At 33.4% G+C, this 13228-nt stretch overlaps 1 protein-coding gene across 1 annotated transcript in view; it reads left to right on the top strand.

Moving 5' to 3' along the window:
* The window catches only part of TEX11 (testis expressed 11), a 296261-nt gene that overhangs the window by 243870 nt on the left and 39163 nt on the right, over window positions 1-13228 (top strand). Inside the window, exons 26-28 of the mRNA XM_072956668.1 lie at window positions 3832-3981; window positions 5091-5199; window positions 6146-6266. Of these exons, the coding sequence (XP_072812769.1) occupies window positions 3832-3981; window positions 5091-5199; window positions 6146-6266 (380 nt within the window). The remainder of the gene's footprint in view (window positions 1-3831; window positions 3982-5090; window positions 5200-6145; window positions 6267-13228) is intronic.

Genomic DNA, 13228 nt, shown 5'->3' with positions numbered 1-13228 from the left:
CTCAGTAATCAACAGAATGTAAGTCAACAGATACTCAATAGGGATATAGAAGACATAAATAAAACTATCAATCGTTTGCTTGAAACACAGGACAGAAATAGACTCACAGACAGAGAATACAGACTTGTGGTTACCAGGGGGGTGGAGGGTGGGAAGGGATAGACTGGGATTTTAAAATTGTAGAATAGATAAACAAGATTACACTGTATAGCACAGGGAAATATACACAAAATGTTATGATAACTCACAGAGAAAAAATTGTGACAATGAGTGTGTATATGTCCATGAATGACAGAAAAATTGTGCTGAACACTGGAATTTGACACAACATTGTAAAATGATTATAAATCAATAAAAAATGTTAAAAAAAACTATCAATCAACTAGATCTAATTGACATTTATAGAATGCTCTACCCAACAACACCAAAATACACATTTTTTTCAAATGCATATGAAACATTCACCATAGACCATATTCTAAACTATAAAACAAACCTGAACATTTTTTAAAGTATTAAAATCATAGAAAGTATTTTCTCTTACCATAATGAACTTAAATGATAAATCTATATTCAAACTATCTGTAAAATCCCCAAATCTTTAGAAATTAAGCAACATACTTCTAGTTGGTATAGAGGGAACATATCTCAACATAATAAAGGCCATTTATGACAGACTCACAGCTAACATCATACTCAATGGTGAAGAACTAAAAGCCTTTCTTCTAAGATCAGGAACGAGAAAAGGATGCCCTCTCTTGCCACTTCTATTTAACATAGTATTGGAAGTTCTAGCCACAGCAATCAAGCAAGAAAAAGAAATAAAAGGCATCCACATTGGAAGAGAAGAAGTGAAACACACTATTTGCAGATGACATGATACTATATATCATGATTCTAAAGTCTCCACCAAAAAATACTATTACAATTAATAAATGAATTTAGTAAAGCTACAGGATACAAGATTAATATGCAGAAATCTGTTGCTTTTCTATACACTAATAATGAACTATCAGAGGAAGCAAGAAAACAATCCCATTTAAAATCACATCAAAAAGAATAAAATACCCAGGAATAAGCTTAACCAAGGAGGTGAAAGACCTGTACTATGAAAACTATAAAACATTGATGAAGGAATTTGAAAATGATAAAAGAAATGGAAAGATACCCCCATTCTTGGATTGGAAGAATTATTGTTAAAATGTCCACACTACCCAAAGCAAGCTACAGATTTAAGATCTAAATGTCCATCAACAAATAGATAAAGAAGATGTGGTACACACACACACACACACACACACACACACACACACACACACATAATTGAATATTACTCAGCCATAAAAAAGAATGAAATAACGCCATTTGCAGCAACGTGGATGGACCTAGAGAATATTATGTTTAGTGAAGTAAGTCAGACTGAGAAAGAGGAATACTATGTTATCATATATATGTGGAATCTAAAAAATGAAACAAACCAATATATATAACAAAGCAGAAACAGATTTACAGATATAAAGAACAAACTGGTGGCTAACAATAGAGATAGTGAAGAGGAAGGGACAAGACAGGCATATGGAATTAAGAGGTACAAGCTACTGTGCATAAAATAGGTAAGCAACAAGGATATATTATACAGCACAGTGAAATATAGCCATTGTTTTGTAATAACTTTTAAGTTGAGTATAATCTAATAAAAATACTAAGTCACTATGTTGTACACCTGAAACTAATATAATATTGTAAATCAACTATACTTCAATTAAAAAAAAATACTTGAATGGGTCAAAGAGAAATTCACAAGGGAAATTAGGAACAGTTAGAATGGAATTAAAATGAAACACAGCATATAAGAATTTGGAGGATACAGCTAAACCAGTGTTTAGACAAAAATTTGTAGAATCAAATGCTTCTGTTAGAAAAAGAAATCTTAAATAAGCCCCCACCTTAAGAAACTAGGGAAAAAATAGCAAACTGAGCCAACTCAAATAGAACAAAGGGAATAATGTAAGAGCAGAAGTCAATAAGATTTAAAACAAAACAATAGATAAAATCAGTGAAACCAAAAGCTGTGTTCTTTTTTGAAAAGACCAATGCAACTGAGAAACCTCTAGCTAGGCAGATCAAGACACAAATTAACAATGTCAGGAATGAAAGAGGCAACATCATTATAGACCCTACAGACATTAAAAAGAGATAATAAGGGAATATTATAAACAACTTTATGCCCATGAATTTGAAGACTTAGAAGAGATGGACAAACTCCTTGAAAGTCAAACTAGCAAACTTCCCACAAGAAGAAACAGGTAACCTGAATTGTCCTATGTCCATTGAATTCATAGTTAGAAATCTCCTAATAAATCTCCACTGGGGAATTCTGCCAAATATTTAAAGAAGATGTAATACAAATTCTATATAAACTCATTCAGAAAGAAGAGGACAAATTCCCAGCTCATTTTATGAGATCAGTATTACCCTAAAACCAATACTATATAAAATATAAGAAAACTATGGACCAATATTCCTCATGAAAATAGATGCAGAAATACTCAATAAAATATTAGCAATTTTAAGTAAATAAAATATGAAAAAGGATAATAGATTATAACCAAGTGAGGTTTTAGCCTAGGTTCAGCATTGTAAACTCAATCAATTAATTCACCATATCAACAGATTCACTATTCAACATCCATTTGTGATAGAAGCTGTCAGCAAACCAGGAATAGTAGGGAAGTTCTTCAGCCTTATAAAGGGAATCTACAAAAATAAAACCTACAGCTAATGTCATTTTTAATGATGAAAGAATTCCCCCTCTAAGGGCAGGAACAAGTCAAGGATGTCTACTCTCACTACTCCTGGTCATCATCATCCTGGAGTTCCTAGCTGAAGCAATAAGGCAAGGAAAAGAATGGAAAAAGACATATAGGGTGAAAAAGATGAAATAAAACTATCTGTTTGCAGATGACATGATTCTTTATATAGGAAGTCCCAAAGAATCTACAAAATGTTACTGGGACTAATAAATGAATTTAGCAAGTTGCAGGATACAAGGTTAATATTCATAAGCTGATTATAGTCCTGTGTGCTAGCATTGAAGTACAATAACAGACAGTGACAATCAATAGTGATAGAAGTCAAAATAACTGTTAACTCTGCAAATGTGGCATTGACTGGAAAGGAGCACAAATGTTGGAAGTGTTCTGTATCGTGATCTGGGTAGTAGTTAACATGGGTCTAAACATATGTAAAATTAATTAAGGTGTTTTCAGATTAATGCACTTCACTTAGTTTATTGTATGTATGCTCTACCTCCAAACTTTTTAAAAAGTTGGGTCTAACAGGGGTGAATGGAAACCATCTCACATAGTATGGTATATGCCACCTGATAGAAGATTCTGCCTATAGTGATAACCAAGAAATATTGTTGACTAATTGAAACAACTTGGAAACTTTCCCTTATTTTGTTTAAAATAAAACCACAGTTGGTTTATACTGCACTGTATCTTCTGGTTAACTCAGTCATTAAAGTAAGGCAGGTAAAAATTGGATTTGAATTAGATAGCAGCAAGACTTTTTCGGCCATTTAGGAACATGGCAATAATTTCAGGAAATGTAGGCAATGCTAGTGAGTGCATTTCAGGGTGTGAAAGTATTGGTGAGTTCATAGATTTTAAAATATAAATGATCTACCTACAGGAACTGGGATATCCTTCAAATTATAAGTAAAATTAATTTTATTCAATAAGAAAATCTTCCCAGGAGAGAAATTAGAATAGGAGAGAATAAAGAAGTGCAATCACAAAAGATGTTGCATTTTTGCCTCTTTCTTAGGGGACTTCTCAGATGATCCATGTGAGACATTGCTTCTGCTGTATGAGTTTGAAGTCAAAGCCAAATTGAATGATCCATTACTGGACAGCTTCCTGGAATCAGTGTGGGGACTACCTCATTTAGAAAGTAAAACATTGGAAACAATCGCATGTAAGAGCTATATTTATGTTTTTGGGAAGCTGGTACCCATTTAAATCATACTACTTTTTTCTTTCTTCTTTCTCTTCTCTCTTTCCTAATAGCAATGTTTCCTAATAGCACTTTGTTTCTCCTTCCCTAGTGGCATTCTTGAACTATTTTGTATTATAATCATTTGTGCATTTATCTTTTCCTTTATATGAGATTATAAGCTCCTAGGGTCATGAACAATAATTACTTATATTTGTTGTACTTACAAACCCTAGTGAAATACATTGTTCATAATAGGTGCTCATAGTTATTCTATGTGTGAAATTGAATAATATAGCTACATAATAGGGGTAGCTCAAGCTTCAGAAGTAGATAATCAATTCCTTCACTAATCAAAGGTGATGCAATCTTAGCCATTTATTAACATGTACAGAGAAATATTGGTGATTTTTTTAAACACAGTTGCCACCTTCAAATTTTTCACTGGGCTATATAAAGGTATTAGGTATCCCAAGTGCACAAGAGTCACATTTGCCTTTCCTTGTCTTGCCAAGACAGACTTCCTAGGGAAATGGAGCTGGTGGTGTATACCTTATAGACATGTGATGGCAACCACTGTTCCTTGTATAATGGAACTCCAACTATAGAGGCCTGGTAAATGCATTTAGGAGTTTTTATCTCAGATACTCTCATGTCAAGTGTTTCCTGTTTTTAGTATTAGACAAAAACAATGTATTGTAATATAAATCTGTTTTTGAATAGTAACCTTTTACTGATCTGCTTTCTGTTTCCTTCTTAGTGTGCCCCTCCTTGACTCTGGTTCATAAGATTATTGCTTCACCTGTATGACTATGCACAGGGTCACAGAAACAGTAGGTTCTCTGTTGTTTGCTGACAAAAAGGTATAACCTAGTGATCCTACCATGTTACTCTGCCCAGAATGTAGAAGCTATCTCTGAAAACCACCACTGATTCATCATTTTATAAAATTCATTTTTGTTTTTTTCTGTTTGTTTTTGTGTAAACTGTTTCAGGTCAGTTTCATTAGAGAAAGCAAATTGTAGCCTGGGATCAAAACTGTGATGGATGAGATTATGGTGTTCACAATCTTTTTGCTTCCCTTTCTATAGCATTAGCAATGGAAATGCCTGCATACTATCCTTCTATTGCGCTAAAGGCCTTGAAAAAAGCTTTATTGCTCCACAAAAAGAAAGAATCAATTGATGTTTTGAAATACAGGTTAGTAAATATAATTCAACACTGAACCCCAGCTTTTGGAAAGCCAAAAGTGCTATAGTCAATGTCCCATAATCATACTCAACTGGCTCAACTTAAAAGATGATTGGGACACTCCTGTAATTCCTAGACTAAAACGCCCTCAGAACAGCTCCATATTTAGAGTTGTATTAAAGGCAAGGTCAAGGAGTTTGGTTTTCCTGAAGGAGAAAAAGAGGGGGAAGGTTGCTTCTTTGTGTGAGTCTATCTATATAATAAAATTACTAATTACCTTTCTTCATTTCATTACTAAATACACCAAATGTACAGAAAAGCACAAAGATTAATATAACAAACACCAATGTATCCACCACTCAAATTTAACAAATGTGAACATTTTGCTAAATTTGCCTCATATTTTTTTTCTAAGCACTTTTCTTTGAGGACCAGTAAGTGCTGTACACAATATAAAATAGTATTTATTGGAGATTTTATGTTCTATATGCCTAGACATGGGGGAAAAATAGATATTGTGTGATTTTTCTCTGGAAAACTTCATTACAGTCTTCTTTTTCTGAGACATAAGAGACAGTTCTCCTGGAATTATTCCCAATTTAAATCCCAATTCCCTTCCCCATTTAAGGATATAACAAGATGCTTTAAAGTGCCTATAGATTAAACCAGCTTATAAAATATAGTAAACAGCCACAACTCCTTAGTGCAAGCAACTAAAAAAAAAAGAAAAAACAAGTGAAAGACAACCATAGGCATAATAAAAAGAAAGATTGGTCAACCCCTTTTATATCTTCAAAAATCTGTCTTCTGAGCTTGGAGGCCAGATAAAATTGAAAGGAGAACAGAAGTGTTTTGAAGCTCTTTGTCTGGGATATGATCCAGATTTTACTTATCTTAGCCATGAAGTCAATGATTTCTTTCCTTATGGGATGAGTTTTCTCTTTTTAATTTTCAGCAAGTGTGTGCGCAGCTTGGTTAACCTCTTAGTGCCAGATGGAGTGCCAAGTGCAGTATTCCATCCCCTGGAAGAAGTTTGGGGCTATTTTGAAGATGCTCTGGGCCTTATTAGCTGCACAGTAAGTCAAACAGTGATACTTAACTTCAAGCCAATTTTAGAGAACTGCATTGTCTTGTGTATTAGAAATTACATAGAATAATGCTTTTTGATATGAGTTTTAGGGTAAATAAATGCATATTAAAATGTAGTTACATGTAGTTACACACTGTAAAATTCCCTAGGTTTCTGAAATGTAAATAGTTAAAAGTAAAAAATTTCTGATACAGATATACTGCAGATTAGGTCAAAAGAGCAATACCACCTGGCATTTTGAATTATTTTGTATTTTCAAAACCTGGTAAAATTATTATTTCCCTGTGATGATACTAACCCTTTGAAAAAGTTTATTGTTATTCCTGTCATTTCTCAGAGGCAGGTGATAGAGTAGAAGAATCACTGAAAGATCTGTATTTTAGTCTTTCTGCTGATTTTTTAAATTTTCAGTGCAAGTTTATTCAGTAATTTTAAAATTAACTTTATTAAGATGTAATTTGCATACTATAAAATTCATTAATTGTATGTGTATAATTCAGTGATTTTTAGTAAATTTATAGTTATGCAACTATCACCATAATCTAGTTTTAGAATATTTCCATTACCTACAAATGTTTCTAGCCATTTGCAGTCAATTCCTGCTCCCATTTTCAGACCCAAGCAACCACTGATCTTCTTTCTATCTCTATAGATTTTCTCTTTCTAGACACTTCATATAAGTAGCATCATATACTGTGTGACCTCTTGTGTCTGGCTTCTTTCTATTTAGCTGACTATTTGTGAGGTTCACCCATGCTGTAGCATGTATCAGTATTTCATTCCTTTCTATTGCTGAATAAATGAATATTATTATATTCTAATGAATGGATATATCACATTTTGTTTATCCACTCACTAGTTGGTAAACATTTGAATTGTTTCCACTTTTTGGCTACTACGAATAACGCTGCTATGAACAATTATGTACAAGTCTTTGTGTGGACATGTTTTCAATTCTCTTGAGTACATGAACCAATGGGTCATATGGTAATCTATATTTAACTTTCTGAGGAACTGTGATCTGTTTTCCAAAGTGGCTGCACTATTTTACATTCCTACCAGCAGTGTATCAGGGTCCCAATTTCTCCACATCTTCATCAGCACTTGTTTTTGTCCATCTGTTGTATTATAGCCATCCTAGTGGGTATGTAATGGTAGCTCATTGTGGTTTTGATTTGAATTCCCTTGATAGCGAACACTTGATCATTTTTTCATGTATTTATTGACCATTTGTATATCTTCTTTGGAAAGATTTAATTCTTTCCCAATTTTTAACTTGGATTCTCAGTGAGTTACATGAGTTCCTTATATATTCTAGATACAAATTCTTTATCAAATATATGATTTGTAAATACTTTCTTCCAGTCTCTGGCTTGTCTTTTCATTTTCTTAATGGCATCATTTAGAAAGCAAAAGTTCTGAATTTTGATGAAGTCCAACTTATCATTTTTTTCTTTTATGGGTCATGTTTTTAATCTTGATAAGAAATCTTTGCCTATTCCAAATTAGCAAAAGATTTTCTTCTGTGTATTCTTGTAGCTTTTATACTTTTATCTCTTATATATATATTTGTGATTCATTGTGAGTTAATTTTTGTTTATGGTGTGTGAGATGAGAGTCTGAATGGTTTCTTATTTGTTTTTGCATATGGATATTTCTCCTTTGCTGTTTGACTTCAGTTTTCTCATTTGTGAAATGGAAATAATACCTACTCTGACTTCCAAGCTGAGGTTTTAAGGATCAGTTGAAATAATAATATGTGTTGTAAGCTTTTAACAGCTCATACGCATGTAAGGTAGTATTGTTATTATAAGGGGGCTATAAAACATTAAGAAGGTTAAATGGCTTGTTTAAAGTAGTACAAAAATCATTATTTGAGTCCATCTTAATATCCAAGGATTCTAACTTTGCTCAACTGTTTCTTTATATACAAATATCTGCAAACCACAACAGATGGTAGAACAATATAGCAGGGTGACAACCTGGTACAAACTAGCATCAACTTACAGAAACCTAGAATTCTGGAGCTATGTAATTATGGCCTGTGTGAATTTAAGTTTAAAGAAATTTTTTTAAATTGAACATTTTGGAGATATATATATATATTTAACTTTCTTTTGGGAAGAAGAGAAAATTCAATTTCTAAGCCATGAGCCTCATCTGGACCTTCAGATGTGTTTGCCATAGTAACGAATACAAACTAAAATTAAATTGTACTATAAATTCAAATTGATCAATTTCCATAGTCTCCATATAAGGCCAAAACTGCTCTGAGCATTTTGGTTTTGCCACTTTTATTCTGTCTAATATATTGCTGTTCCATCTCTCTGGCTCTTGCATTGCCTGTTAGATAGGTTAATGTTTTTCTAATTTTTCACGAGTCTCTCATCCATTATTGTTCATCCCCTTAAACATGATGGAATAGTTAGCTTTTTTATGCAGAGATTAATTTAATAACCCTCTTGTCTCTTTATTTAGCATTCTGTTGCTTTTTCCTGTTTGATTGAATGTGCTATGTATCCCTTTTGTTTTAAATGCTGGGGGAAAAATTCTGCCCTTGTTTGACTTTTTTAATGACCAGTTTCTCATTCATTATTTATTAAGCAGGTAACCTTTATACTGCCTCCATACAGTGGCAAAGTGGCTACTGCACAAATGTAAAACCTCAAACTTTACAGTATCATGCTTTACATTTTAGAAAGCGTTCTTACACCCATTATTTCATTCAACAACCCCCTCCAGCAATTCTATGAGGTAGACAATGTTGGTATTATCCTTGATTTAAAATAAGGAAATTTCTAGGATTCAAAAAGTCAAGTTTCCAATTTGCCAAAGTTCACATGGCTAATGAATGAGAGTCAGAACTAGAACTTCTGACCTCAATTCCAGGGCTCTTTCCACCATCTTCTTTACCTGCACTTGCTAGGAATTTTTGTTCAAACAAGAGGCTCAAATTGGTATTTAGTTTTTAAATAAATTACCAGATTGTTTTCCAAAGTGGCTGTAACATTTTACATTCTTGCCAACAATCTATTAGTTATACAGTATCTTTGTGTCCTTGTCAGCATTTGGTGATACTAATTTTTTTTAGCAGCCATTCTGATAGGTAAGTTCACGATACATCATTGTGGTTTTAATTTGCATTTCCCTACTGGCTAATGGTACTGACTGACTATCTTTTCGTGTGCTTATTTGCCATCTGTATATCCTCTCTGGTGACGTGTGTGTTCATCTTTTTCTCCATTTTGCAATTGAATTGTTTTGTTTTGTGTACTGTTCAGTTTTGAGAGTTCTTTATATATTCTAGATACTAGTCAGATATGTGGTTAGAAAATATTTTCTTTAGTCTGTAGCTTGTCCCTTCATCAGCTTAACAAGGTCTTTCCCAGAAGAGAAGTTTTTAATTTTGTCCAGTTTATCAGTTTCCTCTTATGGATCATGCTCTTGGTATGTCAAGTCTACTGTAGAACTTTTTGCCTAGTCCTATATGCCACAGATTTTCTCCTTTTATTTTTTTAAAGTTTTACAGGTTTTTTCTTTATTTAAGTACAGTTAATTTACAATGTTGTGTTTGTTTCTGGTATACAGCATAGTGATTCAGTCATATGTATATTCTTTTTCATATTCTTTTTCATTATAGGCAATTACAAGATATTGAATATAGTTCCCTGTGCTATACAGTAGGACTTTGTTGTTCATCTATTTTATATATAGTAGCTTGTATCTGCTAAACCTAAACTTCTAATTTATCCCTCCTCCTTTCCCCTTTGGTAACCATAAGTTTGTTTTCTATGTCTGTGAGTCTGTTCTTCTTTTGTAAATAAATTCATTTGTCTCATATTTTTAGATTCCACATGTAAATCATATCATGTGATATTTGTCTTTCTCTGTCTGACTTACTTCACTTAGTATGATAATTTCTAGGTCCATCTATGTTGTGGCAAGTGGCATTCTTCCATTCTTTTTTATGGCTGAGTAGTATTCCATAGTATATATACACCACAGCTCCTTAATCCAATCACGTGCCAATTTAGGTAGCTTTTATGTCTTGGCTATTATAAATAGTGCTGCTATGAACATTGGGGTGCATGTATCTTTTCAAATTGGCATTTCCTCTGGATATATGCCCAGCGGTGGGATTGCTAGGTAATATGGTATCTCTATTTTTAGTTTTTTAAGGAATCTCCATACTGTTCTCCATAGTGGCTATGCAAAATTACATTCCCATCAACAGTGTAGGAGGGTTCCCTTTTCTCCACACCCTCTCCAGCATTTGTTACTTGTAGACTTTTTAATGATGGCCATTCTGACCAATGTGAGGTAATACCTCATTGTAGTTTTAATTTGCATTTCTCTGATAATTAGCGAAATTAAGCATCTTTTCATGTACCTGTTGGCCATCTGGATGTCTTCTTTGGAGAAATGTCTGTTTAGGTCTTCTGCCCATTTTTTGATTTGGTTGTTTTTTTTGTTACTGGGTTCTGTGAACTGTTTGTATATTCTGGAAGTTTAGCCCTTGTCAGTTGCATTGCTTGCAAATATTTTCTTCCAGTCTGTAGGTTGTCTTTTGATTTTGTATATAGTTTCCTCTGCTGAGCAAAAGCTTATAAGTTTAATTAGGTCCCATTTGTTTATTTTTGCTTTTATTTATATTGCCTTGGTAGACTGACCTAGGAAAACATGCTACAATTTATGTCAGAGAATATTTTGCCTGTGTTCTCTTCTAGAAGATTTTTGGTGTCCTATCTTATATTTACATCTTTAAGCCATTTTGAGTTTATTTCTGTGTATGGTGTGAGGGAATATTCTAACTTCATTGATTTACATGAAGCTGTCCAGTTTTCTTTACTTTCTTTTCCTGTTGATTCATCGTTAGTGTAAAGAAATGCAACTGATAACGTTAAGCTTGTAACCTGCTACCTTGCTGAATTCTTCGATTACTTCTAGTAGTTTTTGTGTGGACCTTTTAGGATTTTCTATATATAGTATCATGTCATCTGCATATAGTGACACTTTTACCTCTTCTTTTCCAATTTGGATCCCTTTTATTTCTCTCTCTTGCCTGATTGCTGTGGCTAGGACTTCCAAGACTATGTTGAATAGGAGTGGTGATAGTGGGCAGCCTTGTCTTGTCCCAGATTTTAGTGGGAAGCTTTTGAGTTTTTCACTGTTGAGTACCATGCTAGCTGTAGGTTTGCCATATATAGCTTTTATTATGTTGAGAGATGTTCCCTCTATACCTACTTTGGTGAGAGTTTTTATCATAAATGGGTGTTGAATTTTATCAAATGCTTTTTCTGCATCTATTGAGATGATCATGTGGTTTTTGTCCTTTCTCTTGTTGATGTGATGTATTACATTGATTGATTTGCATATGTTGGACCACCTTTGTGTCCCTGGGATGAACCCCCCTTGATCATGATGTATAATCTTTTGTATGTGCTATTGGCTTCTATTTGCTAATATTTTGGTAAGGATTTTTGCATCTATGTTCAGCAGTGATATTGGTCTGTAATTCTCCTTTTTGGTGGTGTCTTTGCCTGGTTTTGGTATCAGGGTGATGGTGGCTTCACAGAATGAGTTTGGGAGTAGTCTCTCCTTTTCAATCTTCTGGAAGAGTTTGAGAAGGACTGGTATGAGTTCTTCTTTGTATGTTTGGTAGCATTCCCTAGTGAAGCTGTCTGGTCCTGGACTTTTATTTGTAGGGAGTTTTTTTTATTGCTAATTCAATTTCATTTCTAGTGATCAGTTTGTTCAAGTGGTCAGTTTCTTCTTGATTCAGTCTTGGTGGACTGTATGTTTCCAGAAACTTGTCCATCTCCTCTAGGTTATCCACTTTGGTTCCATATAGTTTTTCATAATATTCTCATATGATATTCTGTATTTCTATGTTATTTGTTGTAATTCTCCATTTTCCTTTCTTATTTTGCTTATTTATGCTCTCTCTTTTTTCTTCTTTGTGAGTTTGGCCAGAGGTTTGTCGATTGTATTTACTTTTTCAAAAAAACAGCTTTTGGTTTGATTGATTTCTCTTTTTTTAAAAAAATATCTATTTTATTTATTTCCTCCCTGATCTTTTATTATTTCCTTTCTTCTGCTGACTTTTGGGGGTTTTTTTGCTCTTCTTTTTCTAGTTCTTTTAGCTGGTGGGTAGATTGTTTATTTGAGCTGTTCTTCTTTGCGGAAGGCCTGTATTGCTATAAACTTCCCTCTTAGCACTGCCTTTGCTGCGTCCCATAAATTTTGTGTGGTTGTGTTTTCATTTTCATTTGTCTCAAGGCATTTTTTAATTTTGACTTTGATTTCATCATTGACCCATTGGTTTTTTAATAGTGTGTTGTTTAATCTCCATGCTTTCGTTTTTTTTTCTCCTTTATTTCTCTGTAGTTGATCTCTAGTTTCATGGCATTGTGGTCAGTAAAGATGCTTGAGATAATTTCTATCTCCTTAAAATTGTTGAGGCCTCTTTTGTGCCCAAGTACATGATCAATCCTAGAAAATGTTCCATGTGCACTTGAGAAGAATGTATATTCTATTTTGGAGGGTGGTGTAAAGCTCTGAAAATATCCACCAATTCTAATTTTTCTATTGTATCATTTAATTTCTCTGTTGCCTTATTTATTTTCTGTCTGGAAGATCTGTCCAGTGATGTTAATGCGGTGTTAAAATCTCTGACAATGATTGTATTCCCATCAGTTTCCCCCTTTATCTCTGTTAGTAACTGTTTTATGTACTTAGGTATTCCTATATTTGGTGCATATATATTAATGAGTGTAATATCCTCATCTTGTATTACTCCTTTAATCATTATAAAATGTCCTTTATCTTTCTTTATGACCTTTGTTTTAAAGTTTATTTTGTCTGAAATCAGTATTGCTACACCTGCTTTTTTGGCTTTTCCATTTGCATGGAATATCCTTTTCCATCCTTTCACTCTCAAGCTATATG

The sequence above is a fragment of the Vicugna pacos genome, chromosome X (assembly GCF_048564905.1).
Source record: "Vicugna pacos chromosome X, VicPac4, whole genome shotgun sequence".
NCBI classification, from domain to species: domain Eukaryota; kingdom Metazoa; phylum Chordata; class Mammalia; order Artiodactyla; family Camelidae; genus Vicugna; species Vicugna pacos.
This window is presented reverse-complemented; position numbering and strand designations above follow the sequence as displayed.